This window comes from Stigmatopora argus, chromosome 10, assembly GCF_051989625.1.
Source record: "Stigmatopora argus isolate UIUO_Sarg chromosome 10, RoL_Sarg_1.0, whole genome shotgun sequence".
Lineage (NCBI taxonomy): Eukaryota > Metazoa > Chordata > Actinopteri > Syngnathiformes > Syngnathidae > Stigmatopora > Stigmatopora argus.
The window spans coordinates 9733623-9757587 of record NC_135396.1 but is presented as its reverse complement, the minus strand read 5'-3'; the positions used below and the strand labels follow the sequence as shown (position 1 = coordinate 9757587).

Genomic DNA, 23965 nt, shown 5'->3' with positions numbered 1-23965 from the left:
GAGGGCAAGAATCCAACGGCAACACAATCTCGGCACGGCCAGATACAATCTTTATAAGGCCTTCAATGTCTTGTTAATGTCAGCTCTCGGCTCATCATCATCGGGAATGAGCACCCGTCAATATAACTCTTAACGACGATGTGGAGTGGACGCGATAAAGACGCCTCTCGTGTGGAATATTGCCGCCGCGATCCTTCCGGGGGGCCGTCGCTCGATAATTGCTGTGAAAAGCTCGCGCTGGAGTCGCAGCCTTTCGCCAAGGCTCGCACAGTGGCAAGTGGTGACGATAGAATGTGCCGGTTAGCTCGCCAGGGGTGGCGTGCGTGTAGTGGTTGTGTTCGCGGGTGCCGCAATGTGCAAGGCCAAGTTCAACGCAGCGTGCCAAGAACGAACCAATGGAGTTGATCACCTGTCATAAAGATTTGAAATCAGAAAATTCGACAATACTGTATCTGGACAATTTGAATTTCAGTCGGGAAAAAGTTGTTGATTCATTTAACAATCGATTTCTGTGGTTGTCAATTCCCTGTTGAAGTGGATTGTCATCAATCGCAGTACAAATATAAATGTTCTTACTTTTTGACTAACTACCACAGCAAATAACTGGGCTGGCGGTGAATGAGTTAATTGTTACCCCTTTAAAAAATATAAATTATTGTCTAAAAGTTGTACTGTTTTTTTGTCGTAAATCTTCACATTTGGATAGTCACAAGAATTTAGAAATTAATATTTGTCATACTCTGGGATTCCATGAAAAACATTCTTAAATGCATCATTTTTCACGTGTGACAAAAATTCTGATCAATGTGAAATCAGCCATCCATTGTTGGTATATTTTTCATATATTTGTTGAAATATGTCCCTATTTGTTGAAATAATCAATACATTCCAGCTAGTCAAAGCAGTTTTTAATGAACAGATAGTCAATGAATTACTCTTACACATTCTATTTTATTCATTTTTTTTCCATTAAAAAGCACAAAAAGGTTTATTTTAGCGTCCTTCGCTTTGCAGACTCCGCGCATTTATACGTCGACTCATCTCGGATATATTTGTCCTCCGTAGTTTCGCTTGATAGCAGAATCGCTGTCGTGTGAAATGTCACCGTAGACCCCCCCAAAAAAAATCCAATATTGCGTGGCAATTCTCACGTCTTTGTTTTTCTACGTGTATATTTCAGAAAGAACTCGATGCCACCGCCACGCAGCTCGCCAACAGACAGGACGAGAGCGAACAGTCCAGGAAGAAGCTCATCGACCTCAGCCGCGAGTTCAAGAAGAACACACCGGAGGTGAGCCAGCGCGTTTGTGTGTCGTATACCCACGGGCACGTGTAGTGTTTGGCGGACGTGGTTGGCTTCTGCGTGCGTGTCTTCTTTTCTCATAAATGCAGCAGTCATTATTTACAGAGAAAGCGCAGCAGAAGAGGCGGAGGAGGAGTACAGAGATGTGGGCTTGGCTCCCAAAAATAGTCTCTCCATTAGTTTTCCTGAAATCCTAAAGAGACAAAACAGAAAACCCCTCAGGAGTTTGTATTATCTGACCTAGTTTTTTTTTTTTGTGCGTGCGTGCAGAAAGTGTAGTCCGTAAATGTGTGTGTGACGGCAAAAGATAGGCTGAGGGAGAAAGGCAGAGAGTGTGACGACGCTCCTAAGCAGGATCAGGAGGGAATTCTGTCCTATTCCTGTGTTCCCGTCCCTCCCTCCTGGGAATATTTGTTTCATCTCTGTTACCCCGGCAACGCGTTTTTTTTAAAGCGTTCAGGCGAAAACAAAGTATTGTTGTGTTATTATTGGTAATGTCACCATGCTGAATTATTGATGGGCCAATGAATTATGTATGAAGGCTGTAGACAGTGAATAGAGAACTGTCAACCCTCTACGGGGTTGATCGCAGCCCTATTATGGTTAACACAGAGTGAAGATTGCCTCTATTGACTGTAGCTCGGAGCCCACCACTTTAGCTGATGATACTCTTGAGGAAACAACAGCGCAACCTCCAAAGTTGGAAGCGATCGGCTCTGTGAACCCAAAATTCATTCTCATTGCAAGTATCTGTGCGCGTTTTGGAGTGACAACGGCACAATGAACAAGTGCAAGTGAGGTTCTTCTTCGCCTCCAAACTAATCCAGCAAAGGCCAAAGTGGGTGCAGGTTCCAACTGATCTAGCACTGACAGTTTAACCAATGAGCTTTCTGTTGAAAGAAGCAGCACCTGACTGGAATTAACTTTTAAGACAGCCGACTGGTGAAAATATATCCTGCTCGTGTGTTGGAATGAAAACTCGTACGCACTGTGGCCCTAGAGGAGCTGTTTGGACACCCATGTTTTAAGTGATCAGCTCAGAAATAGATTGATTCAGCGTCATAAAACCTTCCTTAATTGTACAAAAAATGTTTAAAGTGGCATTTTAAGTCATTCAAGTACAGTAAGTGTTGCTTTCAGGTAGAATGTCAAACCACTTCTTTTCAGGCAACATTTTTTTATATTAGTTCTTGAGCAACCATGGCTTTCAAATGGAATTGTACATTTAGAAGCAGTGCAGTAGATGAAATGTTTACATCATTACCTTTGCCAAACATTGGAAGCAAATCAAAGCATTCACAGAAGATACTGATCAGATTCCTTTGTTTTAGTAAGAAGGTAGTCAACACCGGCTCTTTTAAGCATATGGGATTTGAAATAAAAACAAGAAGTAGAGCTCTGCCTAGATAAATACAGCCACTGCGCCAAACATCCTCACTCATGACTGTGACGAGCTACATGACACCGAAACACTCGTGGAACATAAAAAGATTGATGTCGACGTTTTAGTCGTTTGACTGAAAAACAAAATGCAATGTCTAAAAGATGACAACATTATTAATCTTTTGCTTCTCAATTGATTTGCTCATTGCTCAACCACTACTACATATATAGATCAAGATTCATCTATTGTTAATTGGTCTTGTCATCATCACCATTCTTGATATACAAGTATCATGTACACCAAAAACACACTTTACTGTTGAACAAATATAAGTCTAGTGGAACTGTAATTCCATTTTACAACTGTTCCGAACTCCGAATTTGACTCACTCAAGGCATTCAATTTCGGAGCTGTCGATACTAGTCAAGTTTACGCTTTGGTCTCCAATTTCTTTTCCAAATGTAACCGTCGCTGGAGGAAGGGAGGCACGCATACTCTCGGAAGGAAAGTGCTACAAACTCACAATAAACACACGCACACGCACACACGCGCACACAGAGGCAGATAGCTGGACGTAGACATTCATCAGTGTAACAAGGCTGTGATTTAGGAAGGCTCCTCTGGCGTCTGCGTGGCCCCTGGCATCTCCCTGGTATGCGGAGGAGGAATCTGAGCCGGGCCGTTGGAGCGACAGGATTCATTACAGAGTTGCGACGGCACTAAAAGGCACAACATTTCCAAAGCGGACTACAGTCATTGATGTGGTCTTCCCCAAAACGGCTGCTTCGTACAATTTGATGACGTGGCCTGATTAAAAAAAAAAAAATGGCCTGGTTGTGTCTTTGAGGACCTCTTTATGGTCCACACCAACCAGTCAGCGCGGATCACAGTCACATCAGATCAGACTGCATTAAACTGGGCGGGAGTCCGTGTCTGATCCATAATTCAGCAAGCAGAAGAGCGAGGGCCCACGTTGACTGCGTCTCGTCTGTTGAGCCGTACTCGCCGTGAACCGCCGCGCTAGCGCACCGAGACGCACACACACTCGCTTTTGTAACATTTTAAAAGTAGTGCAAAGAAATGCGGCGTGAAAACAAAGTTTTCATTATTCATTTCCACTGACACACTGATTTCGCCGTGTGTGCGTGTGCCGTCTGAATTATTCATTCTGTTCTTAATTTTCCTTTTAGTTAGTCCAGGCTCCTCGATCGGCCTCTTTTTTTTAAAGGGATGTGGTGGGAACGGTTGTAAAATGCCCCAAAGATTGCTAGCCAGAGGCAGCGGTAGTAAAGCAACACTTGTGTGTTCTTGTGCGTGGTTGTGTGCGCGTACGTCGACACACACGCACGCGTTTGTGTTTAGCTGCGGGGCAGACAGACAGCGAATGGGAGTTCCATATTCCCTAGAGGCTTCCTCGGGCTGGCCTGTCTGCTGTCTGCCGGCAGCTCACGCACCAGCCATCCATCTCCTCCTCCTCCTCTTCCTCCTCCTCCTTCTCCTTCTCCTTCTTCTGCTTGCAAACACACACACACACACTAACACTGATTGACCATGCGGTGTGTGTGCGCATTGTTATGTTATATGGTCATAAATCTTTGGAAGTGGTGGGGCCAGGGGGCGCCGCATTGGAGAGATGACCAAACGGGTTCAGGGCAGAAGAAAAGGCTTGGGGAAAGCAGTTACTTGTCACTGCATGTTTTGTTGTATCAAGGATTGGAAATCCATTTTATTGTATCACTTCGGCTAGGGAAAAAAGACCAAGATCGGGAAAAATTGATTGAGCTCAGTGATCAGCTGTGGCATATTTTAATACAATTTATGTGAATATTGATTCCACCTCAAAGACAGTCCCTCAAAAAGAGTCCAATTTTTTTTTTTTTCAGATATCAAGTGAAGTAAACAGGAAATTTAAACTTACAACATAGTCGGCTAGCTTAAGGCTAATGCATAATGGAAGACGCCATTGACTCGCTCACAAAATTAGCGTCTTTTTTGCAATTTTATTCACTTGCAAACGCATATTCTCTTTGTACTTTGACACATTGTTTGCAAAAGGCAGACTTGCTATTGGATATATGTGCTATTTTTCTTTAACATTTACTTCGTATATGAGAATAAATGGTTTAACTACACTGTAGGTTCTTATTTTTCATTGCAGATTCTTGAAAATGACATTTTTTAAAAATATATTTGCAAAGCCCTTGTATCACACCTTGCAAAAATATTCTTATGCGAACCAGGTGTTCATTTGAACAAACTTGACACACACTTTATGGTACGTCTATGATGTGTGTTTAAAGTTGAAGTCACCGAAGGCAAACTGAATAAACGGTGGCTTTATAGAGGCGGACATTAGAATCTAATCAGAATCTTATTGCAAATGAGAGTAGCTCTCGTCTGCTGTGCGTGGGTGTTTGTTTTGTGTCTCCTTATCTTGCGTGTGTTTGAAAAGATAGGGGGTGGGTGGGGGTCATTATCCCTGGCAGGGGAATATTGAATTGGTCCAGACAAACAGCCACTGCGACCCCTGATGAGGTAACAATAGAGGCGGGTCAGTGAGGTCGCGACCCGTCCTCGGCCTGTCTGGACCGACCTGTGATTTGGCCAGACGCTGTTCTGGAGTCAGTTTGGTTAATGTCGTCTCCCCGCTGCCTTGTCCGGGGCTTTTCGACCTAGTATTTGATGCTCACATCTGTCGTTGGCCCACTTCATATCTTCATTAAGCAATTTATTTTTGTGTTCACGTGTGTGTGTGTGTGTGAATGTGCAAATCAAATGTTCCCGAACAAAGTGTCCTATTCTGCTCTGCTTTTTACTGTACGCTCCAGTTCAGTCTGTCAGGATGTAGGCTCAGCTAACAGCATGGCGATTTGCATGTTCCCCTGATACATAGTCCACTGGCTATCTAATCGGAAACCGCTGAGTCGCACTGGAAAGTCATGCAATGGGCTTCATGTGGAATGAAAAGCATTTTTGGATACCAAGTTAAAAAAAAACATCTAAATGAATACATGGAGAGAATTTGCATGAACCGTAGGTCTACATTGTGCCGCATGTTTGCGTCTTGCACGCACTAATGGTGCCTCTGGGTGGCCCAGGTGGTGCTGCACCTGCTCTGGTGAGAAGCCCGCTCCACCAGGGCACCCCAGGGTGCAAACCTGGTCTCATGCTCATCACTCACACGCGTACCGCTCATTCCCTATTGGCTGTGGCGAGTGTGCATTTCTTCGATGGACTAATTTGATTAGGGGAACCTTTTGACTTGACTACAATCTGCCCCCAAAGTTATTTCAAAACTAATTGTGAAATGGGAAGAAAAAACTAAATGATCTGTCAGGATGCAACATAGACTGGCTAGCCTTTATTCTGGTCCATGCCCCCCCCCCCCCCATGTAGTCTATGTATTCTATTCTATGTTGCCTCCTCGCCCCACCCCGCCTTTGTTCCCCCAATAAACAGGGAAGCGGTGGTGCAAACTGGAAAACGACGCGAAACGCCACATCAATTTCCTGCGTGTTCTTTTACCCTAGTAAATAAATCCAATCGAACACAAATGTTTTTAAAACCCTGTTTTACCCTATTTTGACTAACGACAAAATGTTGGCACTGCAAACATGAGAATTTCTCAAAGGGGCTGAAGTAACATGATATGAAGTGTTGTGTTTACCATTTGCTTGATTTTCTTGTTCATCCGCCATTATTATTCCATCAAGACTAACTTAGCGTCTTTGATTTTCCAGGACTTTCGGAAACAAGTCGCCCCTTTGCTCAAGAACTTCCAAGGAGAGGTGAGTGCTTCTCGTTTATTCTTGCGATAAACACGCAAAAGACACCATTTTAACAGCCACTTTGACTTTGTTTCTCTTCAAGTCTTCCGTTCCGTTCCTCCTGTTTTTTCTCTCGCCACTATCTCATTTCCCCTCCCACTTTTTTGTCCTCCTCTCTTGATTTTCCTGTCCTATTCACAAAGTCCTGTAGCCCGAGGGTGTGTTTAAATTGCATCCTGCAACAAAAAAATGGCATCACAAAACCCTGGCTTTAGTCTGTCGAAACTCTCCAAATGCCACTTCCTTTGAATTTGTTTATTGTTCTGCTTTCCCCACTCGACTATTTGTTGTCGATGGGGTGAAGCAAAGGCCGTTGCTGTTGCCGTAGTGTGGTACATTGTTTTATTTAGGTGCGTAGTAACACCCACATCCCCCACACCGGGCCCCTTTACATTGACACGCACCTCGGCCTATTGGAGGTGACTTTGCGTGCGGGCGCTTCTATCGTGCTCCCACACTCGCTCTCCTCCTCCTCCTCCTCCATCATTTTGGCCTATTTCCATGCCGACTCCTCCTACTTTCTGCATTCCCAGGTTACTCCCATATGTGAGAGAGGGTAAGAGTGGAAGCGGCTGTTGTGGACTCGGGCATTATTTAGGGCTGGAGTGGGTGGACATTCAACGCGGCTGGCTATCTCTCCTCCCAGCTCACACAAGGCACTCACACTATACACACAAGCCAAATCACAGCAATGGATAGTGACAGGGCTGCTGTGCTACTGGCCATAGAATATTACAGTTTAACACTGGGTTATTTTCCATATTCTCATGTTGGTTGGGGCAGCCACCACAGCCAGCGGTTGTATTGAAGGGGAAAAAAAACAACAACAAAAAATAAAAGTATATAATTCCAAGTGGCTCCGCCGTGTTCTGACGAGCCACAGCCTATTTAGAGCAGGGTTAACAAACATGCAGCTTGCGGGACGGAAGTGGTCTTCTAGGGATCCAATCTGGCCCCCGGGGTTGTTTGTAGCTCATTCACACCGTATGTACATAATGAAATCCTTTCATTTTTGGACAAGGGCACTGCAAAAACTGAAGTTTGTGAGTTGTGTGATCAAGTGCGTGCAATACTGCACTTTGCTCAATTTCTTATCCGCCATCACATTCTTTCCATCCCGGAATTGCCCAAAAATCGCCAGGAAAATGAACAATAAGCATCCTGGAAAGTCCCTCAAAATTATATCATCTCCCATCTCATTTTCTGAACCGCTTTATGCTCATAAGGGTCGCGGGGGGTACTGGAGCCAATCCCAGCTGTCTCCGGGCTAGAGGCAGGGGACACCCTGAATCGGTGGCCAGCCAATCGTAGGGCACAAGGAGACGGACAACCATGCACACTCACACCCATACCTAGGGGCAATTTGGAGTGTCCAATCAGCCTACCATGCATGTTTTTGGAATGTGGAAGGAAACCGGAGTAACCGGAGGTAACCCACGCAGGCCCGGGGAGAACATTCAAACTCCACACAGATGGACGTGACCTGGATTTGAACCCAGGACCCCAGAGCTGTGCGGCCGACGCACTAACCACTCACGCCACCAGGCCGCCCCCTCAAAATCAATAAGAAATTATTCCAAATTTGTGACATAAAAAGGAGGGCTATTGACAATGAAAAATGGATGCTCATCTGTGCCATTGACGGAACTAGACGCCCAATCCATTTTGACTGGGAGGGGCGAAAAAGAAGGAAAGTAAGTTCACTTTTTGGGCCAAAAATAAACTGGTCCGGCTAACATGAGATTTAGTTGGCATTTAAAGTGGCCCCTGATTTAGAGCAAAGAAACATCAGTAATGTAATTGGTGTTTTTTTGTCAGCTGTTTCCACCACTCTCACGCCGACACACCTCGAGGTGCGCGGCCTGAACAAAACGAGGCGCGTAGTGGGTGGCCAGCCAGTGGAGGAGACATTATCGTGTGATTATTGAGATAAAACCGTACAGCCGCGCCAGTCGAGGAACAGCCCATCAATCAGTCGGCTATTCTGCCGTGCCGGCGTGCCGCGACACGAGCAGCGCCGGTAGTGTGTAATTTTTAGACCTGGCTTTGTTTGCTCACCCCCCCTCACCCAAGCCTTTTGATCGAGGACAAGACAGCGCCACGTCTCGGTCGCTCGTCCTCCAGCAAGCGTCTGGCTGTCGGATCCAGACAGAACTTTGAAGTTTGGCGCTATTTGTCATTGAAAGGTGCTTGCCTGCAGCTTGTAATTATTACCAATAAAAATGTTCCGTTCGTACACGCCGTCTCTTCTGGAAACACGTGTGTGTGTACGTGAGCTGGTGTGCGTACGTTGCACGCTCAGTGTTGGTCCATCGATCAGATAAGCTTTTCCATTATCCAAGGCTTCAGTCTCTGCTTCCCATAGCCTCCCCTTATCAGACTCCAGTGGGCCCACACACACAGACGTAAAAAAAAAAAACTCCCCACCCCCTTTTACCCACATATGCACCAACCATTCAGGTGGGCCCGATGCCCTTCACACGGGGATACGGGAGCGAGTTAGTGCTGAGTGATGGTGGCCCGAGGGCGCCGACGTACGTTCGGATGTTTGCATGGGATGTGTGGGGAATCTTTTTGTAAATTTTTATTTTGCAATCGCGAGCATTTCTCACCATGTCAACGCGCTATCATTTGTGTCATTTCATTTGTTTTCAGCCCGCTTGCGTGCGGGTAAGGGGCACGGGAGGATGTGAGAGCAGATGTGATCGGAATTGGTGGAGCGCACGGCAGTTTGGGAACCGCAAGGGTTGTATTTGCAAATCCTGGGTGGTCTTCTAATGGCTCTGGTCCTGCAGTTAACCTGCCTCTAACTGTAGGGTGTGTCCTACATTAAACGTCTATTTCCTGCCTCCCATGTCGCGCTATATAAAGCCGCTGTACCACTGACCTTGGCCCCGTCATTGTACAGTCATGCAGCTGTCTTCTTTCATCGCCTCTGGAAGATAATATACATGTATCGGTTTGCCAGAGTGCCTGATTTGACCATTTTCCCCCCCAAATATTCAAAACCTTTGTTAACTGCTTCATGAGTCTGACGGCGATAGATGTCGGACTCGGTTGAGTTAAAGGGCTGATGGTCAACAGCTGATTTGTGCTATATTTTTGTGATTGAAAATACTCAAATAAAACAGTCCAGCATACAGGGCTTGAAGCCTAGCCCCGTCTCGATTGCCCAGAAAAAGGGAACAAAAAACACTCCCAGACAAGAGCTCTTTATATGCTACTTGCCAGATCGGGCAAAAGCAAATGAAAAAGTATATTTGGAGGTGTTGTACGAATCAAGAGTGAATAGAAAAATGAGCGGTGACTCGATTTGTGGTGTGCAGAAGTGATCATTTGGATTTAAAATGAGATTATTGTACAGAAAGAGAGCAAATTGCCTGTCCCCACAGTGAACCAAGGAGGATCCAGTAAAAAATTGAGAAAAAAAACTATGTAGTCATGGAAAAAAAGACATTTCCCGTGCCAGGCCAGCTAGTTTTAGCAATCTAGCATTATGTTACAATGTCTCAATATTTACAAACATATATTTTGTTTCTTTCTCCTCCTCACAATATGCAGAGTAAACTTTTAGATACAAAATCCAGTCAAAATGCAATGAAATTGTTAGAATTATTTGCATCATTTTAGTTGTTTTTGAATGATTTTCCTTTCTTTTTTTGTGCCAGGCCTTGAAGAACTTCACTATTGCATCACCTGCAACCACCGTAGTTTTCAAACTTTGTTTGTACCCATAAACAGGCTATTTGTTTTAATTTTAGTCCCACTTTTCAACACAAATAGTTTCGTGTTACATTCGATCAAATGAAGGCGAGTCTCTATTTTGAGGGACACATTGGCACTGGTCTCCGTTTTATCATCATCAGATTTTATACACGGGTTCTAAAACCGCAAAAAAAAACTTGTACGTGTTAACACCGTTATCATTATCAATCAAAATGGAATATGATCATTTCTGGACCTTCATAATTGTGGTCTTCTGGTTTAGCCAATGTTGTGGCTACTAGCTTACAAGTTAATATATAGTATCCATTTGAAAAGACACACGTTTGATTTTGGTGTGTGAGCAGCATTAGTCCAATGCATCCTTAATCTCCTATTAGTGACCTCGCCATTGAGGATCCCAATCACTCCATCGTGTGACACGATGGGGGTCAAATAGACGAGGTGGCACGATGTGAGAATGAGATATCATAACAGCAAGACTCTGTGTTGGAAACACGTCAAACCTGTCTGTCCGTTTGAGAGAAACATGAGACGCATGTGACGAAGATTGATGGTTGGTAAAAGAAAAAAAGAAAAAAAAACAGCAAACGTGGAAGTAACAAGAGGGAAAATTGGAAAGAGCCAAATAATGGAGGGGGGAAAGAAGGGAGGGCTGCTGCTGGCACCAGACGGCCAAGGGCCAGATGTTTTGCGGCTAAAAAACTAGAGATGAATCAAAGCCATGTGAAGAGATTTATTAGGTTCCCATAGGAGTGCAGGAAGAATTACATGTACCCCACTTTGTTTACAGTAGGGAGAACCTCCAAACCACCCATCAGCAGCACTACTGGTTTGGCTGGGAACGTGAAGACTTAATATTTGGACTTATATTGGCTTTTGTCTCATTTTTCTCCCCCCCCCCTTCCCTACTAATACACTGCTGAGGAGAAACACATGCCTGTTTAGTCTGGGTGCGTGAGGCACAGTAGTCAGCTGTAGCGCTGCCCAGTACAGTAGCAACATCTGAATGTCTTTATTTGGCATCTGTTTCCTTCCATTCTACTTGAATTCAGATGTGTTGTGGTGGGCCTGCTCTGCCGGCTTCTCTTATTCGAGCGTGACGACAGTAGATCTATCGCTCTTTCACCGTTGACAAACGTATTAAACGTATCCTGTACGAAATCGGAATTAATCCCTTATGGATCCATTCTAATGCCGTCCATTTCCATTAATATCGGGAATGGAATACATGCCGTGTCCTCTCGTGTTAATGGTTACGTCGGTAATGGATCTGTGCTGTATTGCCGCTAAGAGCCGACTGAATAATCTGCCCCTGCTGTGGCTGGAAAGACGGAGCCAGCTGTTTAATGATGTCAGCTCGCTGGAGGGGATACGACCACACTTGCGCTCGCTCGCTGGCTCGGGACAGAACGAAAGTCGGATCGACCGACCGATACGCGGCAAACAGAACGCGAACAACCCTAGAAACGTGAGAGAAGGAAACCCTAACAACTGTGGTTACGTGCAACACCATGCCTCAGCATTACGGTCCATCATTTTCTGCTCTAAACAGCAGATTAAAAGCTATGGCTACTAATCAATCATGTGGCACTATTCTTGGGTCTTCCAACGGACTAACCTAGTTTTTTTCAGAATACTGACAATGTTGGCTAGCACCAATACTGGTATCTGTAGAAAAATCAGTCCTACTAGTTTCACTGATCATGATAAAAAAACAGACTCCACTGAAGTGTATCCTCGCTGGAAACAGGTTTTACTGTGAAAGTTCAGGTTTCATCACACACATCTTAATCATCGTGAAACCTGTTAACCGCTCACGTCTTCTTTTCTCCTGCAGATTGATGCCTTGAGCAAGAGGAGTAAAGAAGCAGAGGCCGCCTTCCTCAACGTGTACAAGAAAATAATCGATGTCCCCGGTGAGTAGACACCTCTTGCCCAATCACGTGTTGACCGAGACGCATCAAAATGTCATAAGGTGGGCCCTTTCCAACAAATGAAGACAGGAAATAGCATGACACCATCTTTTTGGTGTTCCTCTGCGGCCCCCTAAGACTTGGTCCTCACTGAGTTGCTTTTAAGAAAGACCAAAAAAAATTGTCCTGTCTTTATGTGCGCCCAATTGGCTGCCGCGTGGGTAAGAACAGTCGGCGAGTGTAGGTCGAAGAGGGACACGGAGCACCGTAACGCCGCCGGTGGAACATCTTAGGCTACAAGGGGGGCTCTAAAGGGGACATCAAAGAGGCGTTGAGTTCATCCATAGCGTAAGGAGGTCATCATATTCCCACACGGTTAGACCTACAGTAATATCTTTGGATTTGTACTGCTCCCAATAAGTCAGCGGCGGCACTGACGGGGGGCTATTCTTAACTCGTAGCGAGACAATGATGTAATGCCTGATGCACACACAGCAGCAGCCTGACTAATGCAGCAGTCTTGAAAGTGGAAACAGTGCGTTTTGTTCTGTCTTCTATCAGCTGAAGGCCTGGTTAGTCAGCCCACTGCGCTCTGCTGTAGATTAAAGGTGTCTGGCGAGAGCATTTAGCATCAGTGGCCCACAAGTCAAACTGCTTTCAACTGCGTGTACAGTAGATTTGAAGGAATGGGGGGGGGGATTGTGAAGGACAAAGGTTTGATAAGACCGAGAAAGTAACAATTTCAAGGGCGCCAACTTCCAGGCAGATAGGAGTCTCCATTCCGGGTGTCTGTTTTGTTTCTCCTTTTTTGGATGTACGGCGTGCACGTACGTGTCCGACGCAAACACGCATTGAGGCGTGTGTGTTTTTTGCGCGAGCTCGGCCTCGCGTGGTGTGTCACCTTGACGGCATGGAATGGGCATGAAATTCTCCAATCGTTCTCTGTTGATCTCTCATTAGCATAGTTAAGATATCTAACTGTGTCAGACATGCGGCGCGCGCACGGGCGTGCACGCAGCAGCTCTTACCCCCAGCTGTAAGCTGTCAGTTCCTCTTATCTGCACTATAGACACACGCACGCATGCACGCACTCACACAAACTGCTCTTTTTGCTGGCATGCTGATGAGCGTCGCCCGCGTCTCTTGGCTGCCTGTCACCAGTCTGCCACCCATGAGCACCAATCACATGTGATTGGCCTGACTGACAGGCTTCTCTTCATCACACTGACAGTTAACCCTGCTGTGCATTCAGACGTGGGGAAGAGGCCTACCCTCACTTCATTTTCATTTTTTTTTTTTTTAAACATCCGATCGACTATTTCCTATTACACGAAGAAATCATTTACTCTGACCAGGTCAACATCGTCTTTCATTGGAAGCAACTCGTGACTATCCTTTTACAACTTGATTACAACATGAGGACATTAACTGTTAACGTTGATTTTTGGGCGCCATGGGGACAAAATTTCGCCACAGCAGCCATATTCAAAGCATCCTAATCTTTCCCCTCTTGTCCCAAAATGTCATCACTGCAAATTTGACTCAAATATGTTAATCCCCTTCAATAGTTCTCACATTTTTTGTTTTGGAACTCTGATGGAGCATTAAAACTTCCGGGTATAAAGTTTAATCACCTCTTTCGTTTTATATTACGAACATAACCCGCAGCTTGGCAGCCTCGTTGTTAGCGTCCTCTCTCGAAGGGATCGGAGGACAATCAGGAAGAAAAATTAAAAAATACGGAACCAAATACGTAACCTCTGCCTCTGGGTATTCCTCCTACTGATGGAGATTTAAATGTAAATGAAATTGAATGTGTACCACAACAATAGGTCTACAGTTGCTAAAGCATTTAATGTTGGCTATTTTAATGTAGCTTCCAACTGGCAGTTTGAATGTATCGTGGTCAAAAATAGACAGAGCTGCCAGTGCACTGTCAATTTCTTTCGTGAACAAAACAAACATGTTTATATTTATTCATGAGCTGCGAATGGAGGAAAAAAAACAGCTAACACACTGAGTATATCAACACTCACACTCGTAACAGTCATCCAATTCTACAGATTGTTTCACTGGCACGCAGATTAATGACCAGCCATGGCCCATCACGTAATTTTAACAAAAAATGGTTAAAAAAAACAAATACATATATATTATCCTTATGTAAAACTGTATAACTTGTTTTTGCGCTTGTCGTCAAGGGTAAGAAAATGTTACTTAAACTTGTGTTGCAGAGTAATAGTTGTTTCACCATGGCTGAGTTTGACCCAGATTGACATATTCATTAAATTTAAGTTGATTTATTTAGAAAATTGTAATTACATTTTCCATTTATTATACTTATTATCATTCCTCAAGGGGAAATTCAATTTAGACTGCTGTACATCTTTAGTTGCATGCTACACGGAGAAGAAAAGGCAAGACCAGATGTCCATTATAAGGGTAGACTAATTATTAAAGTAGCATTAAATCACTTGACATTATTTCCCAAGGAAAAGCCCTCAATTATATTCCATCCATGGTCGGTCTTTTTAGGCTTAGAGCAGGAATAAACAAGGAAATAGCTGCACCAACACTGGCTATATAGTCATTTACACACTTCCTGTTCCCTATTTGTTTGGTTCCATTTATCATTCAGACAGATGTCATCAGTCGTGGTAGTAGCAGACAGACTTTATGCTGTCTGCTTTGTCAAGAACAGATCCAGTTTGAAGAAACTCACCCCGCCCGGATGGCAATGTGACGACCATAACGACAGATTTTTCTTTTGCCAGGTTCCAATTTTGTTATGCCGTTCCAATGTCAATTTGCAAAATATGCCTGAAAGTACCTGTACAAAAATTGCAAAGCCCGCGGTGGCTTCACTTCTCTACAAATGAGATCTGAAGCAAAATAGGAAAATTTAGTACAAAGCGATTTTTGGTGGGTTATCACGTTTAATAGAACTGGGTGATTCCGCCTCCAAATGTAATATCAGATGCACATATTTCCTATTTTACATGACGTAGCTCAGGATTAGCATGTTTCTCCACTGCACTCGGATAACGCCAGTACTGTAGTTGTCACATTATTTTGCCCTTGACTTCATTAGTGGTTCTCCAGTGGGGGAGCAGAGGTCACGGTCGGCGGCAAAATAATGTTCCCGGAGCCTTTAGAGATTCATCGCCTTGCTCAAGGACACCTCAGCGGGGGCAAACGTTTGCTCTCACGGGGTCTGCTGAATGCGGTTATTGCCTTCTTGTAATCTGCTTGGCGCCCAGTGTTAAAATGTTGCGCGTGCGCTCCCGTGGCAGATCCCGTACCTGCGTTGGAGCTGGCTCAGCAGCTGCAGTTGAAGCTCCAGAGGATGCACGACATTGAGACGGAGAACTCCAAACTTCGAGAGACACTGGAGGACTACAACAAAGAGTTTGCAGAAGTTAAAAACCAAGGTCAGGGAAAAACATATTTGGCTGATGATAATGATGATATTCGCTCCATCTGACTGACATTCATGTTCATCACTCACATTTTTCTTTATATTCAAACCATTTTCACATTTGCATATATTGCATATTACCGTATTTACCATAAGTGCCATTTCTACTATTTGCCACCTACCCAGTTAGTTATTCATAATTCATTCATTCAGTGACAACACTAAGCACGGAATCCATATTAACTAGGTTGACCTATATTTATTTTCAGTGCCGTCGACGGCAATCGGGCTCCAGTCCATTTAGCCTGCGGTGCCAAAAGATAAAGAGCTTGCAGCCAGCCCTCCCTGTCAAAATGAATGGGACGGCTACGGCTGTCAATTGATTTCTAATTGTAATCGGCAATTTTATTTAATTGTTTTCCCTTGTAATGAAATCTGCCAAGAAGCAAAAACAAGCCTTCCCTATCCACGCAAAAGTGGATTGAAGAATATCAACGTGACCAACGTTCCACAAATTGACTCATTTGTGAAGTGGAGCGTTTGTGAATTTTAATTTCTTCTTTATTAATGACCTGGCCCATCTATACTTCTTAAAAAAATCCCCCAAATGAGCCTAACCGTGTTGATGAAAGATGAGCTGACGCACTTTGCTAGCATGAAAGAGTCGGAGAGGAAGCGGGAGAACAATATTTTCTTTCACAACACATGCAACGATGAAAAGCAAACGTATCACTAGGGAGCCTGTTCATCAGATTTTAAAATAAATAATCTATCCTCACTTCACGAACAATTTTAGAGCCGTGTGCCACTTTGAATTACGACTTTATAAATCTTGAGTGTGATTTGGAAATGGTTGCAATTACAATTAAAAATGGATAAGCCGCCAAGTGTACGCAATGAAAATGTGAATGTGAATCAAGTGTCCCATTTGCATTAGCGTTCCCGGCCGGCTCCCCGACATTAACGTCTGCGAGTCGACAATATTTTTTACAGTGCACGGAAAACTTCTCAGGCCGACATTTTCAATCCACATTTGGAAATATTGGAATGGCTCGTGCATTATGGATGCCACAAAATGTACCAGGTTTTACTCTTCCAATTAGGTTTGCGGGGGGAAAAGAACATGTGGCATATTTTCATGAATAAAAAACGACAGGCTACCTTAGGGTAAAGAAAGATGGAAAAAGTGACAAAGGCGCAGATGAGCGAGAGAAGGAGCTGTAAAAAGTGGTTTGATTTCAAGTCCGACGAAAGGAGGAGTCTTGGATGGAGGGGGGCGAGGGGGGGCTGTTTTGGAATCTCCCTTCTCTCAGCGAGGGTTAATTGGAGCGGCTCGATAGCGGCAGGGTTCCATTCTACTATTGATTTTCCTGCTCCCTCGTCCTTTATCCCTCCTTCCCACTTCAATGGACGGGGGATATTTAAACCCCAAAATGTGCCGTGGAACTCCCACTCCTGTTAAACACACACGCTGGGTTGCACTCGCACTTGCACACCCACACAAACAGTGCAAGGGCCACCGATCCATGCAACCTAAATGTTTAAAGTTCAGTTAAGCAGTTAAGGGGTAAGAGGGCTCCAAGGGGACTCTCCTCTATTGATTATGTGTCAGGGTAGTGAAACTGGAGTTTAAATCACACGCGCGCACACGTGTGCTAAGAGCCCTCAGTCAAAGGCTGCGATGCTCTTTATCACTGTCTCGGGCATTTATATCTTTCTCGGAGAAATCCACACACATACACAAGAGGGCTATTTATTACTCCAGTTATGTGTTAGATTTATTTCCGGGCCGCCCCGCGCGGAGCTCCGCCGTCAGCGGGTTATGGGCTTTCGGCACTAATGCAGTCCTAATGAATACGCCGTATCTGCTCTCGGAGAACGCCGGCATATCCTCCGTCCGCTTTGGATGGGAAGGCCGGGCGGGAGCAGGTACCGTATTTTCTCGCGTATTTGTCGCCCCAAAAAATGATGACGGAATCAAGGGTACGGCTTATATGCGCATAAATTAGACTTGACATGCACCAAAGTACAAGGTGACCAAGAGAATGCGGCCAATGGGGTCATTTATTTCAAAATAGAGAAAAGATAAACAGATAAAATGCTAAACAAAATTTATTTTGACGTCTGTGAATGAAATTCAAGAAAAACGGACACACTTCCTGGTTGTACTGCTCACGTGACGTCCTTTTTGAATTTGTTTACGTTCAGGCAACACCCTTTCGGAATGTGCAATCCAGCAGGCGATCCTTTCGATTCATATGGAATCTCAGAAATAGCACGTGCGATGATTTTGTACTCCCTATTAAAACAATGAATATGGAGGTGAAAATTGGGAATCAGGGGGCGTCTTATGCGAAGGAAATTGTAATATTCAACCATTTTAAGGGTACGGCTTATATGCGGAGGTGGCTAATATGTGAGAAAATACGGTGTATGTAAAAAGTGAAATATTATAATATTGTTGCATGTGGTCTATCTGGCCGCATCTGGACTTTTTGAGTTATTGAAATTACGCTTCTGTTTGTATTTGTGGATGCGTGTATTGTGAGGCTGATATGCTCAACAACAGTTTAAAAAAAGAATCAAAAGAAATGAAAGCTTTAGTTTCATTTAATTGGGAGTAATGCTTGACATGAACTGTGTTTTTATTCTTATCGCAGAGGTGACCATCAAAACCTTGAAGGAAAAGATACGTGGATATGAGCAAACGCTGAAGAACCAAGCCGAGAACCTGGCGCAAGAAACGCAGCTCCAATTACACAACGACTATGCAGAAAAAGAGAGGTGCGTGCCTGCCTGTTTTGATTTCCCTTTAGATTATTGCGTTTATATATATATATAATAATAATCGGACATAGGCCCTGTCGTCATTATCAACAACAAAAAAGCCTACTCGTCATCACACCCAGAAACTGCGTATGACGAAATTGGTATATATATATATATATATATATATATATATATATATATATATATATATATATATATATATGTGTATGTATATATATATATATATATATATATATATATATATATATATGTATATATATATATATATATATATATATATATATATATATATATATATATATGTATATATATATATATATGTATATATATATATATATATATATATGTATATATGTATGTATATATATATATATATATATATATATATATGTATATATATATATGTATGTGTATGTGTATATATATATACACAGTTATACACACATTTATATATATATATATATTTATATTTATATATATATATATTTATATATGTGTGTGTGTATATATATACAATCTATAATGTATATGGATTAACTCTTTTTTAGGGATTGATGGATTGAAACTAAAACTGTTGATTTCACTCTGTACCAAAAACTATTTCAACTATCTTCTTCGGAGTCGATGTTTCACGAGGGCCTTTTAACTCACTCGATTTGATAAGGTTAAGATTAGTGTTCATAATTAATTGTTATGGGCCACTTCCCTTTTTTATTTTTTTAATAACCCCACTTATATATATTTTTTAATTGAATTTTTTGTCAGGGCAGAGTGCTTGTGTCCGCACAAGTAGTAATAAAAAGCACACTGGCCACAGATTTTTTTATTGCTGTAAAATGTTATCTTGTGATGCCACATTAAGTCAAAGGCATGTGTTAAATGTGGTTATCTTGCTTAGTGTTGATGCCATTTTAGAGTTAGAAAGAACATGCTCGAGTTGTTTAAGAGACAGTTTGAAAATGATATCATTAAGATCATCAAAGGGGTAGTTTGCAATATTCTAGTAAATCGCAATTTGGTCATTTAAAAAAAAAGTTAAGACCAATAGAATCTGTTTAAAATGAGACCATCTTGTGCCTCTAATCGAAGGTACAAGAAACCACAATAACAATTTCTAATTTTGCAAAAATAGGCAGAATTGATATTTTCTCTTTAAATGTAACGTGTTTCCTATTTCAAATTTCAGAAAGGTGTCAATCACCCATCTGATAATGGACTTTAATATTCTTGAACACAATGAAACTCTTGCTGTGGACATTGCGTTTATTTGATCAATCCTGTTGGTTATTATTATTACGTCAGCTCATTTCCATTTCAAGACGTACAGCACAGACGATGAGTTGTCCACTTTGCATTTCCTGTACGTCAGTGTTTTATAGTCCTCTTCCTGTCTGACTGAAGGCCCACTTCCTGCGTAGGAGAGGCCAGTAAATGGATGGCACCTCTGATACGTGCGTTCTTCAAGGAGGGAGATGAAAGGATGAAATTGAGGGCAGGAAAAAAAAAATGGAGATGACGGGAGAGACGGCTCGGCGGGGAGGGGCGGGGGGCGGGGGGGATCAAAGAGTGCCATAAAGACACTCTTTGTGCTAGATTATTGATGTTTTCACACGCGGCGGCAATTTCTCAGCACAGACTAACTTTTTATATGCTAAGAATGAATCTATTTTATCCTTGTGGTTTTTGTAGGCCCTGCGCCTCCCCACCCGCTTCCTCCAAGCCCCTCGCCCCCCATCCCGGTGCTGAGTGCCCCAGTGGCTAGACATTCCTGCCTAATAGGGCTGCTTAATGAGGAGGGGTTACATTGGAGGGATTTTTTAGGAAGGGAAGAAACACTTGAGAAATGGTGGGAAAATGGAGCAAAAGCTGCAGTTGCAACCAAATGTGAACCCTATGATTAATTGACGCTAGTATCTGTGACTGGGCTTTCTCACTCTCAGCCAATGGTGTCAAAGATATGGCACGAGGGCCATAAGTCTCATCCGGCTCGCGCGGGGGTTCTGCCTAACTTCATAGCTCATTCGTATTGTTATTTTTTTCTGACACGGGCGCCGTATAACTAGAATTTTCATCCGAGTCATATTCCTTCTTTCGCCCCCTGCGGTCATATCTGCACCTTCAATGGGAGTCAATGAGAAGCGACCAAAACACGGAAAGTAGCCCGGAAATTCCCCTAAAATCAGTAGAAAGTGATTCAAAATGTACAGAAAGTGACCTGTAAGTAGCCTAGAAGTGATCCAAAATGGACTCCCTGTCTGCCATTGATGACGATCGAGGTCCAATTCGCCCGTCTTTTGGTGCCATTAAGTTACCTTTTCATGGCCGAAAATAAACCAGATGAACGTGACCCGCGAACCAAACTAAACGTGTGCCGCCTCTGCTCAAAGATGTCTTCTGTCCACCACGCTAGGAAACTCCAGGAGAGCCAAGACTCCATGTCGTCACGGTTGGAAGAGGCCGAGCACAAGGCCCGGTCCCTCCAGACAGGTAATCCACCTCAAAGGAACACTGAAATTCGACGTGGAAGCGCGTTTAATACCTTGTCTTTTGTTTTTCTTAATAGCACTTGAAACAACTCAGACCGAGCTCTTTGATCTGAAGACGAAATACGACGAGGAATCCTCAGCAAAGTACGTGTCTGTCTCCATTCGCTCTCCCCATCCCCCTCTAAAGTCTGTTACTGACATAATCATCGCGTTCAGTGCACCTCTTTGCCTGGAAACTCCCTCTGCTCTGGGAACAGCTGGATTGCCTCCCACAAGGCTCATCCGGCCTCCAAATCCCAGCATTACCCCGTAAATACCGACAGGGACCGCGATGCGTCGCGCAGCCGCCGCCGCCGCGAGCATAGCATAGCATTTCCTCGTCGTGTATTTATGTCAAAGTGCTCCCCGCCAATCCCAAATGTAGGGAAACATGATCCGGAAGGGAGGGGCAGGGGCGGCACAGATGTGAACACAAATATCTAAATCAATTAGAATTTGGCACGCTGGTCGAAAACTGGATTTATTGAAAGAGTGTGATTTTAATTTCATCATCTCATGTCCTCAATCCTGCCCTTTTTAGATGCTTTTGTAAATGATGTACTTGCATAAAGAGGGGGCAAATGATTTTGGATGGTAATCACATTACAGTACAATACATACAATGTGCATTCCTTTCCTCTTCCTCTGTTTCAAACACTTGAAAATGCCACCACAAAAAAGTGACATTGAAATCACATTAATACTTGGAACTTGAGGAAACTTTTATAGGACCCACGTTGACCTCATTGGCTTTCAATAATGGCTCTCAATAGCTAAATCCATTTTGACTGGGATGGCTAGCAGATCGTTCTTTCATGGGTAGTTTTTTCATCACTTTGTATTCACTTGGGGGCATTTTTGATTAACTTCTTAACTATCCAAAAGACAGGACAGAAATATTCATATATCCAAGTTGCGTTTGAAAAAGAAAAGAAAAACCCTAGCTTGTGATTCATAGAGATTGTGACGGATGAGGGACCTGCGAGATCAGGTACTTCCGATACTTGAAAAGCGACAATCCATCAGTATCGATCTTTCTGGCGGTGGTGAAGATGAAAAGAGAAGCTTTTGCTTGTCAGCATTCCACGGCGTGAAGTGCCACTTTGACATTCACTCTCCCGCGGTCCCTTTAGTGACGAAGTGGAATTGACCACATTAGTACATCTGACAGCGTATAGCTTGTCAGAAAAATGATAACAAAAATGAACTACCCAATTTTATTCTTTCCAACATATTCAACAAATGTATTCGCTACGTGTACAGGGTCGGTGTTTGGATACAAATTATGATGGGATGCACTGTTTTTGTGGACACTCGGGTGTTGCACTATTTAAACATTAGCGTTGTTTTGTGTATCTGTCCCGTTTTTCTACAATCGGCGCTTTCAACAATTGAAAGTCTTTAAATATCTCTTGCAACATGTTCGTCTCAGACCGGTTGAGTCTTGCCCCCGCCCTCTTCTCCTCTCGTTCTGCTTCTACAGTTTTCCACGAATAACAGAAACAGACGTCACAAACGTGCATAGTGAGGTTGCACTGGTCTGAAATTTTGAAGAGACATTTTTTTGGATTATCACATAACATAATCCACACATCTCATTCAAAATAGAATTGTAATCGGGGTGGTCTTGATTAGATCTGGTTAAATATTCCGAATGGGGTGCGTATGTGAAGAAGTTTGATTCCGATCAGGTTTTTATGTCCATGTAAACGTAGCCGTTGCTTATGAACGCTCTCATTGCGTCCAAACACTGCCAATGATCAACTTGGCTTTTCAGGGTTTTCTTTCCCTTCTCCACCTTGGCCCAAATTCACCTCATCTGTCCATTAAGAGACTTGTTAAATTGACCGGCTGTTACAAACACATCGATCCAACCTCCCTCCTCCCCGCACTATTTCCCCCCCCCTCTACTTCTCCCTCCGTCAAACCACTATCTTTTTAATCTGTTTATAAGAGGAAAGTCCACAGGAAGATTGCACAGTGCAATGGCGCCAATCAATACCTTCTATAGACAATCTGCCGTCACCCCTTTGCATTTTCCTTCGCCTTTGGCCAAATTGCACTCTTTTCTCTCATTCTTTACACATTCACTCCTTCCTTTGCCTCTTTTTTATAGGGTAAGGGAACACGTTTTGTGTAGAAGGCCCCATTTGCTTGCATCGGATAATAAACACATGGCGGCCCACATCCCTGCGCACGCTCATGTACGCATTCAAACACACACACATACCCACACACACACCCACACACACACACACGCTCGCTCACTCACTCGTGAGCCCGAGGCAGTCAGGGTCCTTGACTATGTGGCGTGCTGTGATCTGAAATTTTAATGCAACGCTTTAAAGCACACACAAACCCTCTCTAACCCTGCACCCTCCCAGTCCTTGGAGTCCTTCCCCCCCGTTTACTGCTTGGCTGAGCAAATCGCCAGTGTTTTGGCCGAACACAACTTTTAACCCTTTGACTGATTCACAGTTTGCCACCACAAAAAAAAAAAGTGCACGTACGTGCCCGTTTTCACACGAGCGCTCGTATCCGTGCGCTCGTGCGCGCACACTTGCTCTGAACTTGCCGCAAAGGAGGCCATTGCGTGACAAATCTCCCATCCTCTTGGTGCATTTTGGTAATCTGCCTTTTAAAGCGCACACACACACACACACACATGTAAGAATTTGTTCGATGTTGCGGCGCCCATGTGTGTGAAGCAGAAATGTAGCTCTTTGAGGGTCTGCCTGGGTGCGTTTTACCCGTTTAGTCACTATTAAAGATTAATGATGTATTGATCCACGGCCCCGCGGGGTGCCGCGCATGTTTTCCTGTGCGTGGGTGCACTAGTTTTATCTGTGCGTAAAGGCTTGAGGGTCCATTTGAGGAGGAACAAAATTGTTGGTGATTAGGGAGCACTTTGTACATATTTCCTGTTTGCATATCAAATACACACACACACACACACACTATTGAGTGGGCTAAAAGGTACACACACTGTCGCACTCTCTCAACTAGCTTCCTTTTAAGCCTGCTTGAAATCCCCAAGGTAACGTGCTGTGAAAAAGCAATGTGGAGAAGGCAAAGGAAA

At 43.6% G+C, this 23965-nt stretch overlaps 1 protein-coding gene across 3 annotated transcripts in view; it reads left to right on the top strand.

Moving 5' to 3' along the window:
* The window catches only part of cux1b (cut-like homeobox 1b), a 70526-nt gene that overhangs the window by 21176 nt on the left and 25385 nt on the right, over positions 1 to 23965 (top strand). For all 3 annotated transcript variants that reach the window (XM_077610685.1, XM_077610683.1, XM_077610684.1), the window contains exons 2-8: positions 1181 to 1291; positions 6428 to 6475; positions 12078 to 12156; positions 15447 to 15584; positions 18232 to 18355; positions 20772 to 20848; positions 20925 to 20991. In XM_077610685.1, the coding sequence (XP_077466811.1) occupies positions 1181 to 1291; positions 6428 to 6475; positions 12078 to 12156; positions 15447 to 15584; positions 18232 to 18355; positions 20772 to 20848; positions 20925 to 20991 (644 nt within the window). The remainder of the gene's footprint in view (positions 1 to 1180; positions 1292 to 6427; positions 6476 to 12077; positions 12157 to 15446; positions 15585 to 18231; positions 18356 to 20771; positions 20849 to 20924; positions 20992 to 23965) is intronic.